This window comes from Oncorhynchus kisutch, linkage group LG8 (genome assembly GCF_002021735.2).
Source record: "Oncorhynchus kisutch isolate 150728-3 linkage group LG8, Okis_V2, whole genome shotgun sequence".
Lineage (NCBI taxonomy): Eukaryota > Metazoa > Chordata > Actinopteri > Salmoniformes > Salmonidae > Oncorhynchus > Oncorhynchus kisutch.
In genome coordinates, this window is record NC_034181.2 from 67268238 (window position 1) to 67293437 (window position 25200).

Below are 25200 nucleotides of genomic sequence, written 5' to 3' on the forward strand. Positions count from 1 at the left end.
GGCTTGGTGTTCCAGTGTTTGAGCGGAGGGTGGTAGGCGAGGGGTTAAGGTCACCCAGTGGAGGGGAGAGCATAGAAGACAGATCATTAACCACCCCACCTCCAGGACCCACTGAGGTCTGTTGGGCCTGTTCCCCTCCCCGACACCCTTATCCCTGCATGGGTCAGCTGGGGCACAAGTACAGACTGACTGACTGATATGCAGGTGTCACTGGAATTACCTACATCCCAGACCAGGATATTCTCACACAAAAAAAGTGCTTAAAACGTGTAAATGAAGGCAGTGTTATATTTTTCAAAACATTTTTTTATTTTTTACCTTTATTTTACTAGGCAAGTCAGTTAAGAACAAATTCTTATTTTCAATGATGGCCTAGGAACAGTGGGTTAACTGCCTGTTCAGGGGCAGAACGACAGATTTGTACCTTGTCAGCTCGGGGATTCAAACTTGCACCCTTTCGGTTACTAGTCTCCCCAGGGTAGCCACATTGGGCATATCCCAAACATCTTTCACCTGTCTAGGACTGTACAGAATCCAAGGACAGCAGGGGGTAGAAGCTTGTGAAAAACCTCACTGTTTTACATGTCACTTCGCCTACTTAGCTAGAATATGTGAAGATTGTAGTATCATCTCTGTATTCAAACTAATCAACTGGGGCTGTGGGTAGAGGGCAGGTTGAGGGGGAGGGGAGCATACAGAAAATGTAGACTCATTGAGTTCTCAGTTTTTTTTCTCATATAAACATCCCCTCACCCCCTCTTTCACTGTCCCATTTCCCATCCTGGGTTCTTTGAGAGTCCATCTGGGCACTACCACTCAGAGGGTGAGGGGGAGAAAGACCCATGGGTGGTGGAAATTCACAGGGTGCCCTGGTGATCATTGTTCCTTGTGTTTGCCATTTTTTACTCGCTCAGACTTTTACAAAGCCTTAAAATTAACAATTGGAGAGTTTAATTTCAAGGGCTCTCTTGTGTACTCTTAAACTGTGTGTCTATAGTCAGGCATTAACTACCATTGTGCGGCCAGTAAAAAGAGTGGCACTAACAATGCAGTGAAGTATGCATGGCCCAGTGTGCGAGCTCTGAGCTTTTACAGGGTGCTTTCAGGTTGCTGGGAACACACACAAACCCCTGCTGAATCTGCTTTGGAGCCCAGGGAACAAGCAATGGAGGGGTAATCCCACATCCAGCAGAGCCCCACTCTATTCACATTTATAGGCACATACATATCCCTTTTTAAAATGACAAGAGTGTTAATCCATTCTAGATCAAACGTCAAGAGTCAGTGTGCAGCAGGTAGGACGGAGTCAGGCGCAGGACACAGAACTCAGTAACAACGTACTTTACTTGGAAAATCACAATCACAAATATTCCAGCTCGACACAACAGAGCGACTACTTAACAAAGAACAAACACATACCAAACCATGTGGGAACCAGAGGGTTAAATAGGGAATAAATTATAACGTAATGGAAACCAGGTGTGTTAAATCTAGACAAAACAAATGGAAAAAGAAACGTAGATCGGTGGCGGCTAGAAAGCCGGTGACGTCGACCGCCGAACGCCGCCCGAACAAGGAGAGGCACCAACTTCGGCGGAAGTTGTGACTTCCACAACGCATCAAAATAGTATAATCTGACTTTTAACTGAATCAACATTTTAATCTTTCAACAAATCCTGAAAATAAAGATTGTGGTGTACTCATGCCCTTGTCAGTGAGTAGCATACCCTCTGATTGGTTATCACAGACAAACTGGTGTCATCTATACTACAGAGATTAAAGTAAAAGTCCTGGCACACCCCTAAACACATTTTATGTGTTTACTAGCACATGCATTCATAACACTGAACTCAACCTTTTATATGAGTGCACTGTTGTGGGCATACAGCATTCACAAGGTTTTAGAAATAATACCTATTTCAGACAGTAACAATCACAGTGCAAGATTGCAGTATATCAAAAATAAGTAACTATAATGGAGCACAGTGTTCTGCTCCCTCTGCTCTACCATGGCCTTGGGAAAGGTACAAAGCAACACTTCTTTGATTGAGCTGACACATTGTCAAGTTGCTATAATGTCCCAGCAGCACCCCTGACAGAAAGGCTTTAGTTAGGAGCCAAAGGGCAGAGTGTTCCCCCTACATAATCCAGGACCTAGGCCAGGATGCAGAGAAACACAGGATATCCCTCTACCCCAGCTATAACAACACACGGGTGGTGACATCGTTCAAACAGACACATACTGGCCACAACCACAAGTGAATAAAATCAACGCTCAACACCACATCCTTTATAATTATTTACTTCAGTCTACCTTAGTTAGAGGGTACTGTGAGACAAGGTTGATGTGGCCTCATAGTTTTATGGTCCTGTTTTCAAATGACTTCCATTCATGTGTTCTCCCTGAGGGAAAAGTAAATATGGGATAAGAGGGGAAGTCGAGATAGGCAATCGGGACTAAATAGAAGCACAAAGATGACCAAGGTCCTTCCAGGAACGGGTCATATCCTGTGTGATATCAAGTTAATGGTATTCAACACCATGTATTCTGTCTTCAAGGAAAGTGAATAGCATCACAGGTCACTCAAGCTTTTCTCCGGCAATGAATAAGCCTTAGTTTGTTTCACCAGCAAGAAGGTATGCATTACAATAGAGACGCTCTCCAACAAAAGGCACATAGACTAGTGTCTGCCTAGTAAAGACAGGTTTGTGATGGCTTGGGAGAAAAGCTTGCAGTGGAAATTAAAACTTGCTGCTTGAGGAGCACTGGCATCTCTCCAGTCACCATAAGATGCCAGCAATCAAATCTTGTCTTGTCCTTCGGGACATGGAAACAGAAACCTTTTTAAATGGAGTCTCTATTGCCGGGCCAAATGATAGGATTTCAGGGGTGTTTGGCTTTAATAGAGAATTAAATAGGCCAGTGCAGTGAGAAGGCAGTCACAGTAGAGCTTTGAGGGACACTGGCCCTTTGTGTCAAAAAAATGGAACCAGAGAATTAACATTTACTGTCACAAAACTCCAAGCCTCCCCAGAATGTGGCATTATTACAGTTTAGCACTTCGCCAGAAGGCCAGTGGCTTCAAAAGAAAGGAGTGGGATGACACAATGTCAAATTCCACACACAGTACTCTATTCTGATCTTAAATGGTTGATATGAGGCCAACCCAGAGTGATTATAATATCAAAAGACCCTTCAGAAACTCATTATAGTAGGACAAAACACTGACATTGAGCATAGTACTTCTTTTAACTCTTGGACGAAAGCCAGACCTTGGGGAATCATGCTGCCTGGTCGGGCTGGAGGAAAATCACAGGCAAATGACTGGGCTTTGAATGTCAGAGCTGAGGTCAGATCCTACTGGAGGGAGAGTGACCAGTGCCACTTGCAACCTGAGCAGACTACGCCACAGGAGAGTAAGTCCATGTTAAATACTTTGCCTGTACCTGCCAGTACTCCCTACTCTGTTGGATGTTGAAAAGCAATGTACCAACACAAAACAACCTATTGAGTGGAGAAACCACATATTTCCTAAGTCTCAGTGTGAGTGAGTTAGCTTTCTACCTCTGGTCTTAAAGCTGAGGTACATCACAGTCTTGAGCACACTGACCCTCTACTCCACACTCCTGGGGGTATTTGTTGGAATCCCCAAAGCCTTGCATGCATTTTGGCAAAGTAGGCTCCCTCCCCACCAGCTCAGCTCTGCAAGGCAGTGACGCAGCAGAGGAACAATAGGCCCATGAATTCAGGCTACAGCCTCACAGCAGAGCGCTATCATCAACTGAGGAAACACACTGCCTCCTGTGGGACTCTTTACCTTCAAACAGCCCTGAGGAGGTGCTCACCAGGCCACATGGCTTCAATGATTACACACAAAAAGAAGTCAGTCACAGAGAAAATAAAGACAGGCAGGAATCACTCAAGTGGAGGGCTAGAAGCTGGGGGATGGAGCTGCCAGTGTGTCAGGGGATGTATGAGATAGGGCTATAAGGGCTGAGGCTTGGGACTGTGGCTAATTCATTTAGGAATGACTGTATGGTTAGGGTGGAGGGAGGGAGAGGATCAAGGCTGAGGGATGAGAGTGGGCTGGAGCCGGGAATGGGGTTTGAGCCTGGAAATGGAACTAGGGGCTAGGGCTGGTACTAGAAGCTGGGGCTGGTACTAGAGGCTGGGGCTAGTACTAGGGGCTAGGGCTGGTACTAGAGGCTGGGGATGGTACTAGAGGCTGGGGCTGGTACTAGAGGCTGGGGCTGGTACTAGAGGCTGGTGCTAGTACTAGGGGCTAGGGCTGGTACTAGAGGCTGGGGATGGTACTAGAGGCTGGGGCTGGTACTAGGGGCTAGGGCTGGTACTAGAGGCTGGGGCTGATACTTGAAGCTGGGGCTGGTACTAGGGGCTAGGGCTGGTACTAGGGGCTAGGGATGGTACTAGAGGCTGGGGTTGGGACTACGGTTGGGGCTGTCTGGGGTTGTGGCCCTCTGAGAGAGTGTTGAGAATCAGGAATGTCTCTGAGAGGGGGTATAACAGCAGCCCCTTGAAGAGGCATGGTCACGTCGCACCCCTCCCGACCCCACCCACTGGTCAGAGCTGGAGCATTGTAACAGAATATGCAGGAGGGAAGGGGTCTGCTGGGTGCACATTCTCTAACCAGCCAGAAACATTCTCTGACACACCCTTCTCGCTGCTCACTGTACCTTATCAGTTCACATTTTCACATTCCCTCAAGTCTCACTGTTGTGAAAAACCTGACTTACACAGAACTGATCTACAATAAGTAACTTACAGTAAGTAGACTACAGTCTGATTATAGATTCTCTATGAATACTGTTGTTTGACCTCTATAGGTTCTACCTCTATAGATTAACATCTAAAGAATGGACCATGCTACAACTCAATAAAAATACAATTGAACCTAAAATGCAATGACACAAAACAAACACACATATTTTCAAGGAAATGTCCACTCCATAACTCATCTGACCCACTTTATTCAGCATATCCCAACCATATCCCAAACCCCTGCTGCTATTATTGTGTGAAACAAACTCATCATTCATCTACTGAGGTCCACAATTACCCCTGCCCTTTCAATGGATGAACAGAGAGAGAGAGGAGGAACAATGAGGAAAAATGCACAACTCATGAACTACAGCTCATTAGATTAGTGACGGCTTGCCACTGCAATTAACGGGCAACGGGAACAATTTAGTGCTCCAGTTTCCAGCATTATTCTCTGCATGGGGCAGCACTATCAATGCACATTTCATGGCCGAAGGAGAGAGGAGCAGCGTTTCGGTGGGAGACAGGACAGATGAATGCCAGACCGTGCACACTTTATGCTAAGTAATTCAGCAGGCTGTGCGGTTGCTCACATGCAGACATTTTTATTACTTTCAATCCTGCCAATGCCTGGTGGATAAAAGTACAGTAGACTGAAATTGACATAAATAGTTTTTGTGTGTGACAACCTAACAATGGATTGGTATTTTAAGGGAAAGGCCCAAATTACTGAAGATAAACTCAAACTGATAGCAGCCAAACTGTCTGAATACTGAGTAACAATAAAGTCAGACATCTTGTCATTTATTTATAAAGCACTGGTGGTGAATTCTTGATGACAAACTCTTCCCCTCAAGCAAGAACAACAATATTTCAGAAGGGGCTGGCTACTGTGTCGGCAGGAGGAAGTGGGGGCAAGGAGAGGACTTCGAGGCCCTGACACAAACAGGAAGCATGTGAGCCAGGCAACACCTAGTCAACACAATGCTCCTCTAGCCTTGTCGGTGGTTCTCTTATGCCTCTCTCCTCCATTAGCCCTATTTATGCTCTTACCTCACTGTCCTCTCTACCACTTCCCTACCCTGTCTTCTCTTTACTAGTTCATTTGCCTCTCCCCATCCCCTCTCCCAGGTCTTTTAAAGGCTTTGTTTGGTCCTATTTTTCTTCCTGTTGAGCCACCCAGTAAAATCTGTTTACAGCAAAATCACACCTCAACATCATGAAATACTTCCTAAAGCTTCTTAATGACACTATATGTCATCTAGGGTAAACAGAGTCCAATAAGTTCCCATGAAAAGTGATGACAAGTTGGTTTAACTGGATTGGATAGCTGAGTCTTTTTTAAATCTTGGTTGGTTCAGCTGAACTACAGAGAAGGGAGTGTTTTTTCCCAGCACAGTTGAACCGTTTTCAGACTTGTTTTTCAGCCTTCAGCTGGGGTTGTTATTACAGTGTGTGCAGTGAAATGCAGTTAGGCAAGTGCAAGAAGAGAGAGGAGTAGAGCAGTTCATGTATAGAACTATGACATTCTCTAACACTGGCACCATGCAGTCAATGATTCACTAACTCCTAGAGGACTTTCCAGACATTCATTCAAGTATGCATACTGTATGTAACATTTTAATCTCAATAAACACAATGGCCTGATTTCCTTATAATAACACATAATGAGGGTTTCATTTCCTCAATAAATAAACAATGGAACACTAAAGTTATACAAATTCAATGGCCTTTGGATAGCAATCATTATTTACTTGTTCCAAACCAATGAAATATCTTAACAGCTGGTAGACAATGATGGGGGCGTAATCTTATTTTTCCAATTCCAATACACAGCAGTCATAACAAAAACAACTTAAAGCATTTTTTTGTTCGAGGTAAGACGGTCTTATTGGGTTAGTTACTAAAATTAAGCTTAATTTTGAGGCACAACTTTGAAGCTGGTCGAAAGCTATCGAATATCTACTGATGCCGAACATATGGCAACAAAAACCTTCCCAAACAAACCTTCTAAACAAACACTTTTACTACCCAAAGTACACGTGATGCCATACTCAAGGGTTTGCCCAAATCTCCCATTAACATCAATACACCCAGCAAACAGGTGACGTCTTGAGGACATTTGGCGACATTTCCATTAGATCCCTTAAGGGTTTCGACACAACGTTATCCCACTGAACTTTCTAAAAACGTTGCGTGATGTACCCAAGTGAACGTTCTCTGGGGGACCTTTTTATTGTTCCCGGTTTGTCGCGGGGATGTTTTTAGAATGTTCTTGGGACGTTGCATCATGGTCCTCTGGAGGTTTTGTCTAGTTTCTGGTTAGTAACGGGGCCTTCCCGAGGACGTTTTTGGGCATTCTTGTGATATTGTGTCATGGTCCCCTGAAGGTTCTTGGGACATTGGGTCATAGTTCCCTGGAGATTTTTGTCATGTGATAGTCCCACGTGTCCCAAACCATTATAAGTAAAGTAATGAAATGTATGGGGGTTTGGGGGTTTTAAGGTAAGTGGTGGGGTGATGTATAAAGAAAGTAGGGTGCGTGTGCCCTGGTTAAAATGTTTTTTTTTTGGTGGGGGAGAACGTTTCTTTGCGACCATCAGGTGGCGTCCCGGGACAAACCGGGAACTAGACAAAACCTCCATGGGACCATGACACAGTGTCCAAAATACGACCTAAAAATGTCCTCAGGGACGTCCCCGTATCAACCAGGAACTACACAAAGCCTCCAAGGGACCATGACACAAGGGACCAAGAATGTCCTAAGTTACCTGTTTGGCCTTCTCCACAGACGTCTGCAGCTTGCGGATCTCCTTCTCATACTGCTCCCTCAGTTTATCCACCTCCTGGTCGTGTGTGGCCACCTCCTCCTTCAGTGCTCCCTTCAGGGCAGTCAGCTCCCTCTCCCTCCTCCTCAGCACCTCCTCCTGCTCCTCCTTGGCCAGCAGCACCTCCTGTAAGTCCAGCTTAATTTGCATCAGCTCCTACATAGGAGGAGAGGAGGAATTGGTGACAGTGTCTCGCTAAAATCTCACCCTGAGATTAACCGCTACCTTAACAGGTGACGTGCACAGAAATCTCCAGCACTGCCATTATTGCTGAGAAATTCTGCTTCAGCAAATGTGCCAGTAAGAATAACATGTTTACACATTACCAACACTGGCACTACAATGGTATTGACATGGCGGTTATTATGGGACTGCAAAGCCCTTTCCATGCAGGCCGCTAAGCTCCTCTATGTCAACGCTCTCTCCTCTGAGAGTTGTGGGACCTGGCCTGTGTTTTACCTCCATCATGGCATCCTTCTCTCTGTCGGCCACCACCGTCTTGGCGCCATCCAGCTCGTCGTGCATCTCTGACAGCTGGTCCTGCAGGTCCCTGATCTCCGTCTGGTACTGCTCCCTCTCCATCTTCACCTGGAACAGCCTGCCCGACCACACAGAGCAGCATACAGTCACAACACACACACACCATCACCTGAACACCTGCACCCTGCTTTACACAATGGAACGATACCACCTGCGCTCTGTCAGAAACGCCTGTTCTCCAGGCTAACAGGAGCTATGATGAGCACCTGGGCACTGATCTACCAATCACATCACAGTCACACCACCTGCCCTCTTCAACACAGACAGGGTCTGTTTAGTGACAGGGGGTCATGCACGCAGATGTAGAATAAGTAGACTGAACACTACTTATTCGCCAGCTCAGTGTACTTATTCCCACATACTGACATTAACCTTTTTCAAAATAGAGAATCCATTCTTGAAAAATTGAATCAATTATACAATGGCTGAGAGTAGTTGAGTGATTCTTTCTAAATAAGGCAGGCCCCTCTCTGTCTCTGTCTCTTATTTCTATGGAGTCCATGACATAGACGTCTCTATGTCGTTAGATTACAGGGGAGTCTGGCTCCACAGGGCCTCCACTGTCAGCTGATATCCACCAGGACGGCCAGTCTCTATTGTGATTGTCCATGATCAGGATCAACAAATCCATCCCCAGGTTTAACAGACTAGTCCAACATCAACAGACATTTAAGCCATGATGATATACACTCATCACTTTGTAGGGCTTTGGTGGGACTCTGCAGTGTACATTAACACAACATGTCAGAGGGGAAAGAGAACTATAGGGGGCCATTATTTTCAGACTAAGACAGAAACCCAAGGAACACATTATAATCATCCTGTGACTACAGAAAACAACCTACAACTTTCTCCTCCACAAAAAAAAGAGATATAGATAAACAACTTTCCCCCGATAAGAGTCTTAAATCTGAGGATTATCCCCATTGTGCTGGTTTCTTAAGCCGGGCTTTGTCAACCTGTCACTCCTTGCCTCACAGTGTATGCCCTGGTCTGGTGGTCAGTCACTTACTCCTCCAGTGTGGTGCGGAGCTCAGCCTCTGTTTTGGCCAGTTTGTCCCTCAGTCGGGAGCATTCCTCCTGGCTCCTCTCCAGCTCTGTCTGCAGGACCTTCGCCCCCGCTCCGGCCTTTTCATGGGCCTCAGTCAGACCCATCTGCTTCTTTAACACGCAAGGACACACGCACACACACACTTTAATAAAACACCATTCCTCTCAAAGTACAGTATCTGAATGACAGTTTTGACAGTATCTAACCAACAAACTCAGTGGCTGTGATGTCAACTGGTCCGCTTAAGTTAGGTATTAGCACCAATAGGATTATTGTGTCTTAAGAGGCGGGAGCCAGGGATTCTCATGTCCTGCACAGACATCCAAGATAACAGCTAGGTTCAACATGTCTGACATGGCATCATAGTATTACCTTGGTTTGCTCCTCCAGCTGCTTTTTCAGTTCAACAACTTCCTTCTCTAGTGCTACCCTCTGTTCCTGTAGGGCTTTGGCTTGGGTAGCCATGTCAGGAGACTGGGAGTGGGAACAGAGACAGGAGTTACAGTGCCTTGCGAAAGTATTCGGCCCCATTGAACTTTGCGACCTTTTGCCACATTTCAGGCTTCAAACATAAAGATATAAAACTTTATTTTTTTGTGAAGAATCAACAACAAGTGGGACACAATCATGAAGTGGAACGACATTTATTGGATATTTCAAACTTTTTTAACAAATCAAAAACTGAAAAATTGGGCGTGCAAAATTATTCAGCCCCTTTACTTTCAGTGCAGCAAACTCTCTCCAGAAGTTCAGTGAGGATCTCTGAATGATCCAATGTTGACCTAAATGACTAATGATGATAAATACAATCCACCTGTGTGTAATCAAGTCTCTGTATAAATGCACCTGCACTGTGATAGTCTTAGAGGTCCATTAAAAGCGCAGAGAGCATCATGAAGAACAAGGAACACACCAGGCAGGTCCGAGATACTGTTGTGAAGAAGTTTAAAGACGGCTTTGGATACAAAAAGATTTCCCAAGCTTTAAACATCCCAAGGAGCACTGTGCAAGCGATAATATTGAAATGGAAGGAGTATCAGACCACTGCAAATCTACCAAGACCTGGCTGTCCCTCTAAACTTTCAGCTCATACAAGGAGAAGACGGATCAGAGATGCAGCCAAGAGGCCCATGATCACTCTGGATGAACTGCAGAGATCTACAGCTGAGGTGGGAGACTGTCCATAGGACAACAATCAGTCGTATATTGCACAAATCTGGCCTTTATGGAAGAGTGGCAAGAAGAAAGCCATTTCTTAAAGATATCCATAAAAAGTGTTGTTTAAAGTTTGCCACAAGCCACCTGGGAGACACACCAAACATGTGGAAGAAGGTGCTCTGGTCAGTTGAAACCAAAATTGAACTTTTTGGCAACAATGCAAAATGTTATGTTTGGCGTAAAAGCAACACAGCTCATCACCCTGAACACACCATCCCCACTGTCAAACATGGTGGTGGCAGCATCATGGTTTGGGCCTGCTTTTCTTCAGCAGGGACAGGGAAGATGGTTAAAATTGATGGGAAGATGGATGGAGCCAAATACAGGACCATTCTGGAAGAAAACCTGATGGAGTCTGCAAAAGACCTGAGACTGGGACGGAGATTTGTCTTCCAACAAGACAATGATCCAAAACATAAAGCAAAATCTACAATGGAATGGTTCAAAAATAAACATATCCAGGTGTTAGAATGGCCAAGTCAAAGTCCAGACCTGAATCCAATCAAGAATCTGTGGAAAGAACTGAAAACTGCTGTTCACAAATGCTCTCCATCCAACCTCACTGAGCTCGAGCTGTTTTGCAAGGAGGAATGGGAAAAAATGTCAGTCTCTCGATGTGCAAAACTGATAGAGACATACCCCAAGCGACTTACAGCTGTAATCGCAGCAAAAGGTGGCGCTACAAAGTATTAACTTAAGGGGGCTGAATAATTTTGCACGCCCAATTTTTCAGTTTTTGATTTGTTAAAAAAGTTTGAAATATCCAATAAATGTCGTTCCACTTCATGATTGTGTCCCACTTGTTGTTGATTCTTCACAAAAAAATACAGTTTTATATCTTTATGTTTGAAGCCTGAAATGTGGCAAAAGGTCGCAAAGTTCAAGGGGGCTGAATACTTTCGCAAGGCACTGTATATTTCAATCCATTTACCTTTTCAAAATCACTCACAATATGTTTGCACGATAGCATTACTCTAAGATGTCTTATTTTCGTAAAATACAAAAACATGTTGGTTGCTTTGGTTCATGGCAGATCTCAGTGAACAAAAGGAAGGGTGGTGACTAGTTACTCCCCATAATGCACAGGTTTATACATGGCAGTCAGTGGAGGCTACTGGCTCATTGTATTGGCTGGAATGGAATATATGGAATGGAGTCAAACATGTGGTTTCCATATGTATGATGTGTTTGATACCGTTCCATTTATTACATTCCAGCCAATACAATGAGTGCATCCTCCTATAGCTCCTCCCACCAGCCTCCACTGATGGAGGTGGTAATTACAGTGGCTGTTGTCAATGCTAGGTAAACACAGCCTGGTGCGTTGTATGCTGCTCACCAAGTGAAAGCTTCTGGACTAAGGCTAAGATAAGAGGCTCACAGATTTAGCTGTTTGTTGAGTTAAATTACAACAACTCCACAACAATGCCTCACTTTGTTGTCGCTCCCCGCTGCCCGTGACTTTAATGTCTGTATCTTCTCAAACACCAGGTTGACCTTCCTCTTAGTGGTGTCCTCATTATCAGTGCTCCTGCGGGGACACACACACACGCACACACACAGTCAGAACACAGGTGCACTCCCACACTAGGCTGATTTGAAGGTAAAGAGGGGTATCTGTGTGTGGGATAGGTGGATCATATTAGGTTCTAATCCAAGACTGTTCTGGTTCCTGCTCTGCCGGGGGCCAACTGCTTTGATGTGTCACCTCGCGACCCGGTCAACCTCATTATGCCCATCCATTAGGAGGCACACGCAGGGGAATCCCTGGCCCTGCTATAGAACCTGGCTGTATGCAGGGTGCACCCTCTCTCTTCCTATATCGGCCACAACCAGGGGAAAGGTTCTATGGTTCCATTCCATTCCACTACCTGACAGGGAAGTTCTAGCCCCCCTCCTTCATGTTTTATAACTTCAGCTGGTGAATGTTTGTCCTTTCTTTGATGACACAGTGTCAGAACACCACTTCCATCTGTGTTCCTTTCCATTGACTTCTGACCCTTGACCTGTGACCTGACACACCAAAAGCAGTTTCCTGAACTCACTGGGCATCGAAAAAGCCTGGAGCACACATGGAATGTAGACACTGAGGAACTGAGGCACTTTAGAAGTTTAGGATTTAAAATACAAAACTTCTAAAACCATGGACACAAATGTACAGTCCAACCATGACACAATGCTCTGTGAGAGACACAGAATTTGACCTGGGATTGGATAGGAACTCTAAGATCCAACTTTACTGGTGCTGTGATTGACATGTTATTCTATTGGATATATGCACTGGACTTTCAGACTTGGCATCTTGACGAACATAACCTAGACTAGGTTAAAAGCCTTTTAACCTAGTCTAGCTATAAAACTTTTAGAGCGTGAAACCAAACTTTAGCTGGTGTACCTTGGTACTGAACAACAATGAAACTGTCTAGCACCTCATATTACTATTTAATAATATAAACCATCATGTATCACCCTTACCAGTTCATCTATCTTAAACCATGAAGTACACCATAGAGATACTAATCTGATTGGGTATCTATGTGAGATGCTTCCCACTGATAACTCCTCCATTTCCCCCTACTGTAAGGGATGGGATTTACAGCGTAGGGTGAAAGGAGAACATCAAGAATCAGGTGATAAGCAGAGCAGGGTTGATACCTTACATTCCTCAGTAGAGAGGGAGAGAGAGACAGGGAGAAAGAGAAATGGGAAGACGAACAAACACCACTAAGCAGCTGCATCGACCACAGCTTAGAAATGGAGTAGGAGACTGAATGGGAGTATAAATTCCTTCACTTATATCACAAACAGTCAGACTCAGATAAAAAACGTTTAAGTGCTCCCATGTTTTTTTTTTTTTCAAATGGTGCATTACTTAAAGATGCACTATGTAGAAATTGTTCCTCTATTTCCTGTTTGCAAAATGTTTAATAGTTTGCTTCATTTCAGTTTATGTGGCAAAAGAAGGAAGTATACTGTATAGAATCATTGTACTATCTAAACCCCTGTGAAATATTTTTTTCATAACTAAAAATATTGTATTTTAAGGTGTTTGAAGCTGGTGTACAAAACCAAAAGTAAAAAAGGCAAAAACAAAACTTAAGATTGTGAAGTATAGAAATAGCACACATAGAACATATCTACCACTGCTTTTAATGAGAATGACAGCGCTATAACACATATTTCTATGTGAATTTCTATGTACATTTGGTGGGGTAGCCCAAAAAGTTACATATTGCAGCTATAAGAGTGTAACTTGGCACATGCTTTGTTTAGACTGTGCAGTTTACTGCCCGCTGCACAGTGAAAGTGATACTCATGGCATCATCATGTTGCCTACTAGTGTATATTAACAATTCGTACAAAAAAATCTACCATTAATACCCTTTAGATTTAATGGACATTGCTGTAAAACTGGAAAGTGTTGTGCGATATAATGAACCAGGAACATTACATCAGTGAGGTAAAAACTCACCCATCCTTGAGGTAATTAAACAAAATCTGTTTTGCCGTCTCTTCATGTGTTTGTTGTGAAAGCTCCTGCTGACCTTTCAAAAGATCAGGTGTCACCTGGATGCAAGAGGAAATAAGCAGAGAGTCATCAGAGTTCTGACAGATAATTTCACATGCAGTTACGTAGTAATAGAGAACGATTTGTTGAACAACTAACCTAACTGTAATCATAAATAATGTATTGTTTACCTGCACATCCATCTCTGCATTAGGCTTCTTGCCAAAGTTAGAGGAAGGCTTGGATAGGGAGGTTGTAGCCACACTTGTTAAAATCTTTGTGTTTGATGAAGACTGACCATCCTCAGCATCTGTACTGTCCAGGGGTAACGTAGAGGAGCGATTTAGCACCACCTTATACCCCTGGATTGAGCCTGCTGCTTTAGAGGTCATGCTCTGAGGGGAGCCTGGAGCACTGCTACCACAGGCCGAAGCTTTGGCACTTGGCTTCCCCTCCACCGCCGTCACCCAGGAGTCTTTACTCCCAGACAACTTCTGCAGATGCAGCTGTGAGGGGCGGAGGACGTGCTCCGTGGACCTCCCCTGGTTCTTGCTAAACTCATCCATGTATTCCGACTCTCCCCGGAGGCTAAAGGGGAGGGCGCTGTCCACACTCCTAGAGCGCTTCCTGTCCTCTGGATTGATCCTGTTCCTGCGGCCCGCCCTGCCCCGTCGCTGGTGACCACCATCCTTACCGTCAAACTTATCGATGAGCTCGTCCACGCCGGGGATGGAGCCTGTGTCGATGTCTCGGCCCGTGCCGGGTTGGAAGGGGATGTAGCGTCGGTTCTGGTGGCGGTTGATGGTATCTGCGTACAGCGCCTCCAGCTGATCAGTAGAGGAGGTAGAGGAGTGGCGGGAGCGGGACGAGGACTGCAGCACGGGGCCGCTAGAGTCAACTCTGCGCAGGGGGAGGACGTCTGGCTCATGGTGGCTGCGCTCCAGACTAGAATTGGCACTGCTAATGGAGCTGGCGGACCGGCAGGAAGCCTTGGTCTGCTCACTGGGAGGTCTGGACACAGCATAGGGCTGGGGTATGGGGACACGTTGGGGCAGCTGGGACTGGGGTGGAGACTGAGACTGGGGAGGAGACTGGGGTTTGGATTGTGGCAGAGACTGGGGTTGGGGTTTGGACAGGTGCTTGAGTTTGGACTGGGGCTGGGCCACCTGTGTCTGAGGCTTAGACTGTGGCTGAGCCAGTTGGGCTTGAGGCTTGGATTGAGACTGGACTAGTTTGGTTTGAGGCTTAGAGGGGGCTGGCTGGGGCTGGGGCTGGGGCTGTGTTCTCTCCTGCAGGGCAGGACTCCTCCTATGATCCAGGCTGGATGACCCGACATGGGCGACTACTGGAGAGGTGGATCTGGGAGAAGAGCCCTGGTAGGTGCTCCCAGTCTCCGCCAGGGACATCGGCCGGGGAGGCAGGCTGTGGTTACAGTCCAGGTTCAAGGTGTTGTTCTCTGGGTCATAAGGCTTGAGGATCTCTGGGTGTCTCTGGAAGTTCAGCAGGGTGGACGCTGGCTTCTTCCCCTGCTCTGTGACTCCATTGTGAGAGCCCCCAAACTGCATCTGTTTCTGGGACCTGTACTCAACAAAGGGGCTGTCAGAAACAGCCTCCCTGCTTCCTTTGAAGTCATACTCATGGTAGTTGTCAATAAAGGAGCCCTGTGTGTCATTGTAGCCATTACTATTAGGATCTGTATAGGAGTTGGACCCACGGTCCTGGTTGTTCAGCACCACGTAGGGGTGTCCATCAATCCCCTGGACCCTAATGCTGAGGCCATAGGAGCCAGCTCCATTGTGAGGCCTGGAAGAGCGGGCCGGTTGATTGACTCTGTACGACTCCATCAGGAATGCAGCAAGAGAACAAATCCCTCTTGCTGGATCAGGCCCACCTCTGCAAAAAAAGGGACATAATCAGCAAATGTTTCACTGCTCCATGGCCTGCTAATGAGAGTTTAAAGCCTCACAATATTTGATTATGTCATCTGGTCTAATTTTCCTTTTTTCTGTACTTAACGGTCTCTGTGTCTAGAGAGTGGTTCCACAGAGAGCACCCTAACTGTTCAGCTCCACCACAGGCTGCCTAGCAGTTAAGAGCATTGGGCCAGTAACCGAAAGGTTGATGGTTTGAATCCTGAGCCGGCAAGGTGGAAAAATCTGCCATTCTGCCCCAGTTAACCCCCAAAAACAACAACAACTGCTCCCCGGGCGCCGATGACACCGATTAAGGCAGCCCCCTGCACCTCTCTGATTCAGAGAGGTTGGGTTAAATATGGTCCAACGCATTCAGTTGGGCAACTGACTTGGTACTCCCTTTTCCTGCCAATGAAGGAGTGAGGCACTGCACTGCCCTAAAATAACATAAGAGAGGCCAGTCTTTATCAACACACTGAACTTGAAAAACAGTGAGTCAACAATTCCTACACTCTTTTGAAGGGCAAATATGACCAGGTACTGTATACGAAACCATAACAAGCAGGTTACTAACTGGCATCTTAATGCGCTGTAATTGGCTGTTACTAACAGGCATAAGTGAATAATTATATACATGGTGTGAATGCATATTTACTGTACATAAAGGTGTATTCAGGTCTAATGGCCTAACAATAAAAACTGGTATTACAGCATAGCGACAGACTCCAACGATATGTCACACTACACCTGGAAATCCTATGACTGTGAGTAGCCGTAGCCTATACAGTAACCTTTTTGAATGTCTTTGCTAGTGAATGTGTGTGTGTGTGTGTGTGTGTGTGTGTGTGTGTGTGTGTGTGTGTGTGTGTGTGTGTGTGTGTGTGTGTGTGTGTGTGTGTGTGTGTATGTCTATCTGTGAATCTATTGAACCAACCTCTGCCAATCCTTGTAAAATGCACTGTGATTTGCAGGCCCTGTAGAGGGCCCTGGTCGGTGTAACAGTGTACCATGGGAGGAGCAGGGTAACAGACCTACAGCAGGGCCATTGTCATCAACCCCACTTAACACCACAGCATTAAGAGAGGCACTACACCACTGAAGACAGGAACCTGTGCTGGTAGGTTCAACTGTTTTCTACTATACTTGCCAAAAATATACACAAGTAACTGAATATTTAGACCCCCTTGATACTATTGGGTATTCACATTATAACACACAGATAAAGTAGAGATCAAGTTCTTTGGTCTCAAGTATCTGAGTGTCTTCTGAGTAAAGAAATATAATATTTGTGAATTATCTGCCAGATTACAAGTAGTGTGTAGTCTGAAGCTGAGGACAGAGCATAGGGACATTTGACCCTGACAAACAGGTATGTATCAGCTAACAGGAAGGCCAGCAGAGACACACAGCATCCCAGACATCAGTGGGCATCATGTGTTTGTATAGACAATGGGCTCTTATCAGAGACCTGTAGGCTCAGCTGATAATGTCCTATTCCACCCCCAAACAAACAAATACATAGATGAATGTCATGAAAGGCCTGGTGTTACAATAGCAGGACAAATGGTGATAGGGATGGGAGGGCCATGATAAGGAAACAAAGGTGACAGCAGATAATGTCACTTTGTAATGAAATGCACAGACATGCCCGCAAGGCCTTTGAGGAAATCTCAATAAATCACTCTTTCAAACTGAAAACGAGTGTTGTATTCTGCTCTACAGAACTGAACCAGCATGTTGATATCAGGTGTGACAGGGAGAATAGAAGCGATGCAGCAGGCTCTTCCTGATTCTATTAATACTCAGAGGACAGAACCTCATACTTTCCAACCATTGATTGGAAGGAAGAACAATGAGGCCAAGTTAGCCCCTTATCCAAAAGGAAAGGCACTGTGGAGGACAGAAAACAGCAGAAGACGACACAATAGCCTCTTTCACTCCAAGTATCACATGTATCCAACAACACAAGGGCTGTGAGGTGTGAGTGCAACTCTTTTCCTCTCATTGTGTTACTCTCTGCAAGGGAGGAAACACTTGCTGAGCCAACTTCTCCCCCCTGCTCCCTTGCAATCCATAACTAGAGCACTACCCTCGCCACGGTTCCCCTACACCTCAGACCAAAGGTCAGTGCTGAGAGTGGGTTAGGATGTCAAGGCCCTGCCTTTGATCTTTCCAGGGAAACATTGAGAACAGAAAAAAAGGAGAATAATCTACATGTACAGTGCACTAACTGATTCTCTACATCCTGGGGGTGTGTTGTTTATCACAATACACCATTCAGGCCTGTAAAAGACAACTATAGGAGAGCACATTAGGACACTGCCTTGATTGCAGATTAAAAACTGAATAGAAAAGAGTTACATTCATGGCAGATTTGATATTATTACTGTACTCGTGACAGATTGAGTGTATTCATATTCCAGGGAGAGCTATTAAGCCTTAGAAATATTATGCAATTCATAATTCAAAATCCCTTAAACAGATTATTTATGGAAGAATATCAGTTACTTATAGCATGTTATGACATGTAGATCTCATGCATTCATACCAAGTAAATAACAGAAAGTAATGGAAAACCAGGAGAAAAGAGGCAGACATCTTATTCAAAGGAATTTGCTCTTTGGTACATATAGCCATGCATGACTTTAATAATTTTTGCATACTGAATACATTAATTAATCTATTCATATTACAGAATGTGGTATATGATATTAAAGACTGTGTAACATGTTTGATTCTTTTTTTTAAATGCTGAATAGATTCATTTAGTTTACAACAATTCTTCAAATTCTAAATACATACTGAAAGTAATTTATACAATGTATAAATTGTATACAAACATATTCCTCTTTAATATCTATTGACTTAATAGAATTATTGTGTAAAAAAAAATTGCACTGATAATTTAATTGGAACAGGGCAAGATGAGTAAAGTTTTCAAAAGTTTATACTGATGCTTTGGTTTAGGGTACAACAGGTGGTTTAACTTCTTATTTACATTAACATGAAATAACACGATTTTTGTATGTAGTTTTCTCTATGATTATTATTTTAAACAAGTAAACAATTTATCTGCATATGTGCTTAAAGCGGCCACTGCCCAGTCAGTAACCTAAAGTTCCCACGCTATGACGCATTCAATAACTACTGTAACAAAACATGCAAGAAGAGAAACTTGTCACTTACCAGCTGGACTTTACGAACAATAATCGCGTATTAGTTGTTCAATAATGGCCAAAAGTTTAAGTGACATGCTCCACGGAATTGTTCAAAATCTATTTGTTGCAGGTCATGTTTACTGAGTCAGTTCAGTTTGAAGACGCCTGAAGCTCTGCAATCCCCGCCCCCTGCTAAGAACTCTGTAAACCCGCCCATCTCAAACCCTACTGCTAAACACTAAACCTCAAAACACTGACCTAGGAACAGATTGACAATGCCAACCTGAACAGTCCCAAATTTTTGTCAATCGACCTGTTTGACAAAGTATCCCTTTATTAGTTTCGAAGATACTCTGTTGTGAGCCACAGTTGCAACAGTTTAGTAGTCCGTCATTGTAAATAATACTTTGTTCTTAACTGACTTGCCTAGTTAAATAAAGGTTAAATCATTTTTATTTTTTTTAAATAGTTAGGCCCTGCTAAAGTCCATCATGCTGATTTGAGTATGAATAGCCCATGTTGATTTTGATTGCAATTTGTGAATTAAAATTTAAATGTATACTGTATGGAACACGTCATATGGCAGGGTCCACCACGCACTATATCGTCAACATGAATCATAAATGAAAATATTGGTGAGCTATTGTACAAAATCCTTCAGGCCCAGTTAATGGGTTTTCCATTAACCCAACTAGGGATTTGTGGTTATAATAAAGCTACCAAAGAAAATATAACTGAAAAGTCCGCAATTAATACTTGTTTTTTTGGTTGTTTATTTAAAATTGTTATTATTTGTACGCAGATAATGTATGTTTACTGAAGCATATGGATTCACTGTACTGTGTGGGCCACTCCCAATTTTCTCATCTATTTTTAAGACCAATAGCGTCATCTAGTGGATAATCCCTTACCTCTATGCAATTTGCCTAGTGATTACTCTGGCTGCTGTTATACACTGTTATACAGCACTTTAATAAAGTATGAAGTCCGACCTACAAGAAACCTCCCAAATTAGCAGTGTTTATTTGTGATTTTTGTGAACATTACAGTGCTATAAAAGAACACATTACAGAGTTATTACAGTATAATAACATACATTTTTATATTTCTATTTTTTACTCCTAGTTCCCAAGCATGATGATAAAAAAATGTATAATTCTCATTCTTTAGTTGCTCTGAACCTTGAGAAAGAAACCCCCCCAACAATTGCCCTCAGTCCTTGTTGTAGCACAGAGTAGGCATTTCAATGTCTCACACAAGGACTTTAATAAACGTTAAAATCGCAGTTCTTTTGTTTAGAGGATAGCAAAGTGCATCACGCACATTTTATTTGTTCCTTAGCTGCCCCCTCCCTTTGTTGTGGCCCACTGTGTTTTCATTTCTGTGTCTGTGAGAGGACTGAGAGTGTGGGCTGTAAATGTGTCTTTAATCTCAACTCTCTGGCGCTATGTTGTGTTACAGTGCTGCACAATAGGGGCTCTGTTCTCCTCCGAGGTGCAGCAGCTAGGACCTCCAAGCATGCTCAGTAGAGTGCGCTGTCTGACCCTGGCTGAGGGAAACTGGAGGCGTTCTAGAAAGACAATGGAACACAATGGCTATACAGCCAGGTCACAGTCAAGTTGGACTCTTGTGATGGTGTGGCGGATGTTTTTATGTAACATCTTTCTATGTAAGAGGGGAAATTGTCCGTTGCGAAAGCAATCTGGGTTTAGAAAAGAAAATGTACGGAGCTATAGATACTTAATAATAAAAGAGGAGTGTTGACAGATCATTCTGTGGGAAGGAACAATCAACAAACACAGACCGACAGAAATACAGACAGACCTAGAGACAGAGATAGGCTTGGGATCCACTGCGTGGCAGTAGGCCCTCTAGTTTGGCTCCAGAGATATGAGCCAAGACTCATCTGTCAGCAGGCCCACCATGGCTCACTCACAGGCAGCCAGACCCACAGGAAGTCAGCCTTCAAACAAGGTGGTCCCACTCTTATATAAAACATGCCCATGACTCTAGGTGACCGCAAATAAACACCCCCGGACATGATAAAAGCAGGAAGGAATAAATACACCCACGCACACAGGCAGAAACACACAATCACACACACACACACAATCACACACACACACACACACACACACACACACACACAATCACACACACACACACACACACACACACAATCACACACACATACACACAATCACACACACACACACACACAATCACACACACACACAATCACACACACACGCACACACACACGCACACAATCACACACACACACACACGCACACACACACACACACACACACACACAATCACACACACACACGCACACAATTACACACACACACACACACACACACACACACACACACACACACACACACACACACACACACACACACACACACACACACACACACACACACACACACACACACACACACACACACACTACAGGGGAAGTGGGGATATATGTAACTTTTGATTCCAGATTAAATGCTGTGTTTTAAAAGATGACAGTCATAATTCATAGTGCATAACTTAAGCGATCCACAGACTTTACAGCAGTCAGCATCTTCTCTTGTCTGTCACCTCTGTCAGTGCTCTGAACTTGGATCTGGCCTGTCAGGATACCGTGAGGAATTCTCTCACAATCTCACATACAAAAGGATAATGCTCTGCAGATGTGGTGGGTCACTGAGACAACTTCTGGGATTTAAATCTGTCTTATAATTGGACAAGGAGGGCTGACTGATGTCACAGCACAAATATGTGCAGATGACTTCCTAGTTAGGAGTGGACAGCCAACACTATGCTTCTGCAAATGTCCATGCAAATATCCTCATGTTTGCATGTCTACCACTGACCTGCATGCCTGTTGACATTCTGTTTAAATGCAATGGGATCCTTTTAAGATCTTATTTGTGAATGACAAGTGTGGCATTTTTATTTTATTTCATACATTGTGAACAACGCACACAGCAGCTGAATTCAACAAAATGTGTTGTCTATTCTTTTGTGATGCCTTAATATTTAATACAAAAGTAATACCCTCTCAAAGTTATTCTGTAAGTGAGCATAAAATGAAATTCAAAAAGAAAACAGCATTTTGAAAAATGAGACTAAATGTATGCTGCTATCACACTTTATTAAAAATAGAAACATATATTCCATACAGACTACAATGGTCCACTGATATTGTTTTAAAAATTAGTAACATACTATAAAACACACTCTTGCACAGAGTTCCTCATTTGGCCTAGATCCACTGTAGAAAAGTCTTCTGAGGGGGAAAACCAGGGAAGGGTTGTTGCGTCAGTAGCTCACTTGAGTGAACACATCATGGTACTGTACTTGTATTGAGCTCAACCAAATGCACCACCAGCACGTCATTTCATAAAACAATCACACAATTCTAAATTGAATGTAAATAATTGGAAAATGAAAAGTGGAGAAACAGAAAATAAAGAAGGAAATAAATCCACAATTGTGTTAAAAAAAGATGGCACATTTATTGCTACATAAATGTTATTTACATGCTGTGTTTTCTGTTACAGAGACAGATAGTTACATTTCTTGTTGCTGGTTTTTGATGTGCATCAACAATACCTAGACTTTTTGGACACAAGTACATATCTTTTATCCACCAACAATAGAGACTGAAGATCACACCTTCATGAAATGTGAGCTTGTACAATACCTCAATGTAGTAGACTGCCAGCTACAATCCTACTATGTTTTCGGATGCTATTTGTACGTTTCGGATAATAATGGTCAGGTGATGGATAACTGTGCATTTTACTATCTAATATAGTCAAATAAAGTAAGAAACTTTTTACTCAAAACTTTCGATTAAAAAAATCTAGAAAGAGTAATATTTAGAATTCAAGAAATGTTCTTACAATATTATTGTATAAAAGACTAATAACTACAGTGAAAAATAAGCCAAATGTTTTTTTATCTTATTTTTGTTATTTTTTCATATATTATACGAGGAAAATCATCTGGGAATACAGAAAAGTCTAACATAGGAGCAAAGAGACAGACAGCAGAACATTAGAAAATTACAGGGGAAATGAGAGAGCAGGCAGTGACATACATTATAACCTCAGAGTCTGCCAGTAACATGAATACAAGCTCATGAATACTGAAATGATGAACAAGGCCACATGCAGTCAGAGAAAACACGACAATATGTTTCCAAGTTTATCACAAAAAGAAAATGATTGTAAAATCCAAAATATTTTTTATAAACTCCTTGGGGTGGTTTTCAATAGTATCCTTCATTCTAGGACTTTATTTTCACAGAATAGGCTACTTGTCTCTGGATGTGGCAGCCTTGTTTTAAAGGTGGATCATAATGGAAGACAGTATACAAGGAAACAAATGGAATAAAAACCAGGAGTTAAGACCAAAATACTTGTTTTAAAGAAAGTAAAGCATGCGCACAGATAAAAATGTAAGTGGTGACCATTGTTCTTCATCCTGAAACATTAAAAAAAATCTGCTCAAAACTGCATTTGTTCATCATTGTACTATACCTATCTGAAGGACCAGCTGTTTGTGTGGTTTAACAGCATGTGAACTCTTAAAGCTCCCCTTTCCCATCCCTTCACCAGTAACTTCACTGCTTGGATCAAAACAAAGCCATTCTAAATAACTTCGAACCCCTCTCTGCTATTTCACACTTGACATCATATTCCTTACTATGAAGCCTAGAGAAATGATTTGTATACAATTACAAATAAACATATAACTTTTGATTACTTTGAATAATGTTATTTTTTTAAACTTTTTTTCTTTAGTTATGTTTAACAGAAAAAAAATTATGTGAAAAGTTCATTCAGGCCAGGTGATATTGTGGTCGTCGTTTTGATTAAACTTTTTCACTAAGCAATCTTTGATAAAACAGCGCTAGGCGATTACAAAGAGCATGACCATGGCTGTTCAACTAACCAGAGACCATACTGTAATATAGAAAACAAACTGCAATATCAGAAATATGTCATTGTTTACATTTAACACTATATGGCAGGAATGAAAAGGCAATGAAGTCCCTTTTCCTTTAGTTAAGACACTAAGAAATATGCAGGGAATGCTAAGGTTTGTAAATGGTTTGCTTTCTGTATTTGAACTGCTCACTACTGAGAATAAACACCTTATAAGTCTTTAGTTGACCTTTCAGGAAAACTAGAGTTTGCCATTCGTCTGTCACCTGTGACACAGAGTTTATAGTGTTCAGGCTAGTGTATGTGTGGAACACTATTTAGCTGGGCTCATACCCACCACTCATGTCTAGTCCTCTTCCTCTAATTATGTCAGTAACATGAAGACTGAGCTATACCAAACGGACACATGAGCAGGTCGTTTTGGTTTAAACATGCTGTTCATTGCAGCATGAATAAAATATTCATATAAATAATATATGTTCTTTTTTTCAATGGGATGCTTAAGTCTTTTAGTACTCAATACCGCTAATTGATTTTTAGTTGGGTCCTAAAGATCACTTTAAATTGCCGAATATATTACTTTATATCTTTCTCATGAGTATCTTAATCTTAGCTCAGGCTAGCCTGAGACTGGCTAGGGAGAAGGGCTGGGCCATACTAGTGACACTGGCAAACTGTAGATCAACTGAAAAGCCACAGGCTTCTTAAAGCATATTCATAACTTTCCCTTTAGACATGGACTTTACAGCTCAGTAACATAATAAATAGAAAAAATAATACAAAAAAACCAACATAATTGCGGTTACAATGCATTCGTCAATTCAGTTTAGGCACAAGGCAAACTTCCACAAGGGAGGGTGGAGGAGATCGCGACAGTCTCTGATTGTTCAGATGCGACATGCTGCTTGCAGACAGTGATATGTGCTGAAGTTTTCTCGTGGGCAGAAATGTGTTGGATGTCATCACAGGGACCTGGACACTGGGCTTTTCTTCAATCTAAGGATTGCGTTAGTCTGGGGTTTAGCTTCAAGTGGTCTGTCGCCTCCAATTTGTGTCACAAACTGTGAGTCCTGTCTGCCATTGGGAAGCAAGGGCACCATCTCTATCTTACAGAATTGATCTGGATCATTTTGATCTGAAGGGGCAAAAACAGGAATAACTCAGTCACAGATGTCCAACAGTAAAGAAAATCTGATGTTTCACAAAGTAATATAGTATCTCATCACAGCTATTACTGACAGAGTGTGTG

At 43.1% G+C, this 25200-nt stretch overlaps 2 protein-coding genes across 15 annotated transcripts in view; both read right to left on the reverse strand.

Moving 5' to 3' along the window:
* LOC109895241 (cingulin-like protein 1) overlaps positions 1-19184 on the reverse strand; it is a 38879-nt gene extending 19695 nt beyond the window's left edge. For both annotated transcript variants that reach the window (XM_031830940.1, XM_031830939.1), the window contains exons 1-8: positions 19025-19184; positions 14117-15818; positions 13890-13984; positions 11852-11948; positions 9572-9673; positions 9161-9309; positions 8068-8206; positions 7552-7764 (exon numbers count right to left, since the gene is read on the reverse strand). In XM_031830940.1, coding sequence (XP_031686800.1) covers positions 7552-7764; positions 8068-8206; positions 9161-9309; positions 9572-9673; positions 11852-11948; positions 13890-13984; positions 14117-15769 — 2448 coding nt within the window. In that variant the 5' untranslated portion in view covers positions 15770-15818; positions 19025-19184. The remainder of the gene's footprint in view (positions 1-7551; positions 7765-8067; positions 8207-9160; positions 9310-9571; positions 9674-11851; positions 11949-13889; positions 13985-14116; positions 15819-19024) is intronic.
* Positions 19185-22131: 2947 nt separating this feature from the next.
* LOC109895378 (transcription factor 12) overlaps positions 22132-25200 on the reverse strand; it is a 94617-nt gene continuing 91548 nt past the window's right edge. For 8 of the 13 annotated variants that reach the window (XM_031830942.1, XM_031830943.1, XM_031830941.1 and 5 more), the window contains one exon: positions 22132-25086. The gene's annotated coding sequence lies outside the window, so the exon portion shown is untranslated. The remainder of the gene's footprint in view (positions 25087-25200) is intronic. The other 5 variants (XM_031830948.1, XM_031830944.1, XM_031830947.1 and 2 more) reach the window with 1 other exon arrangement.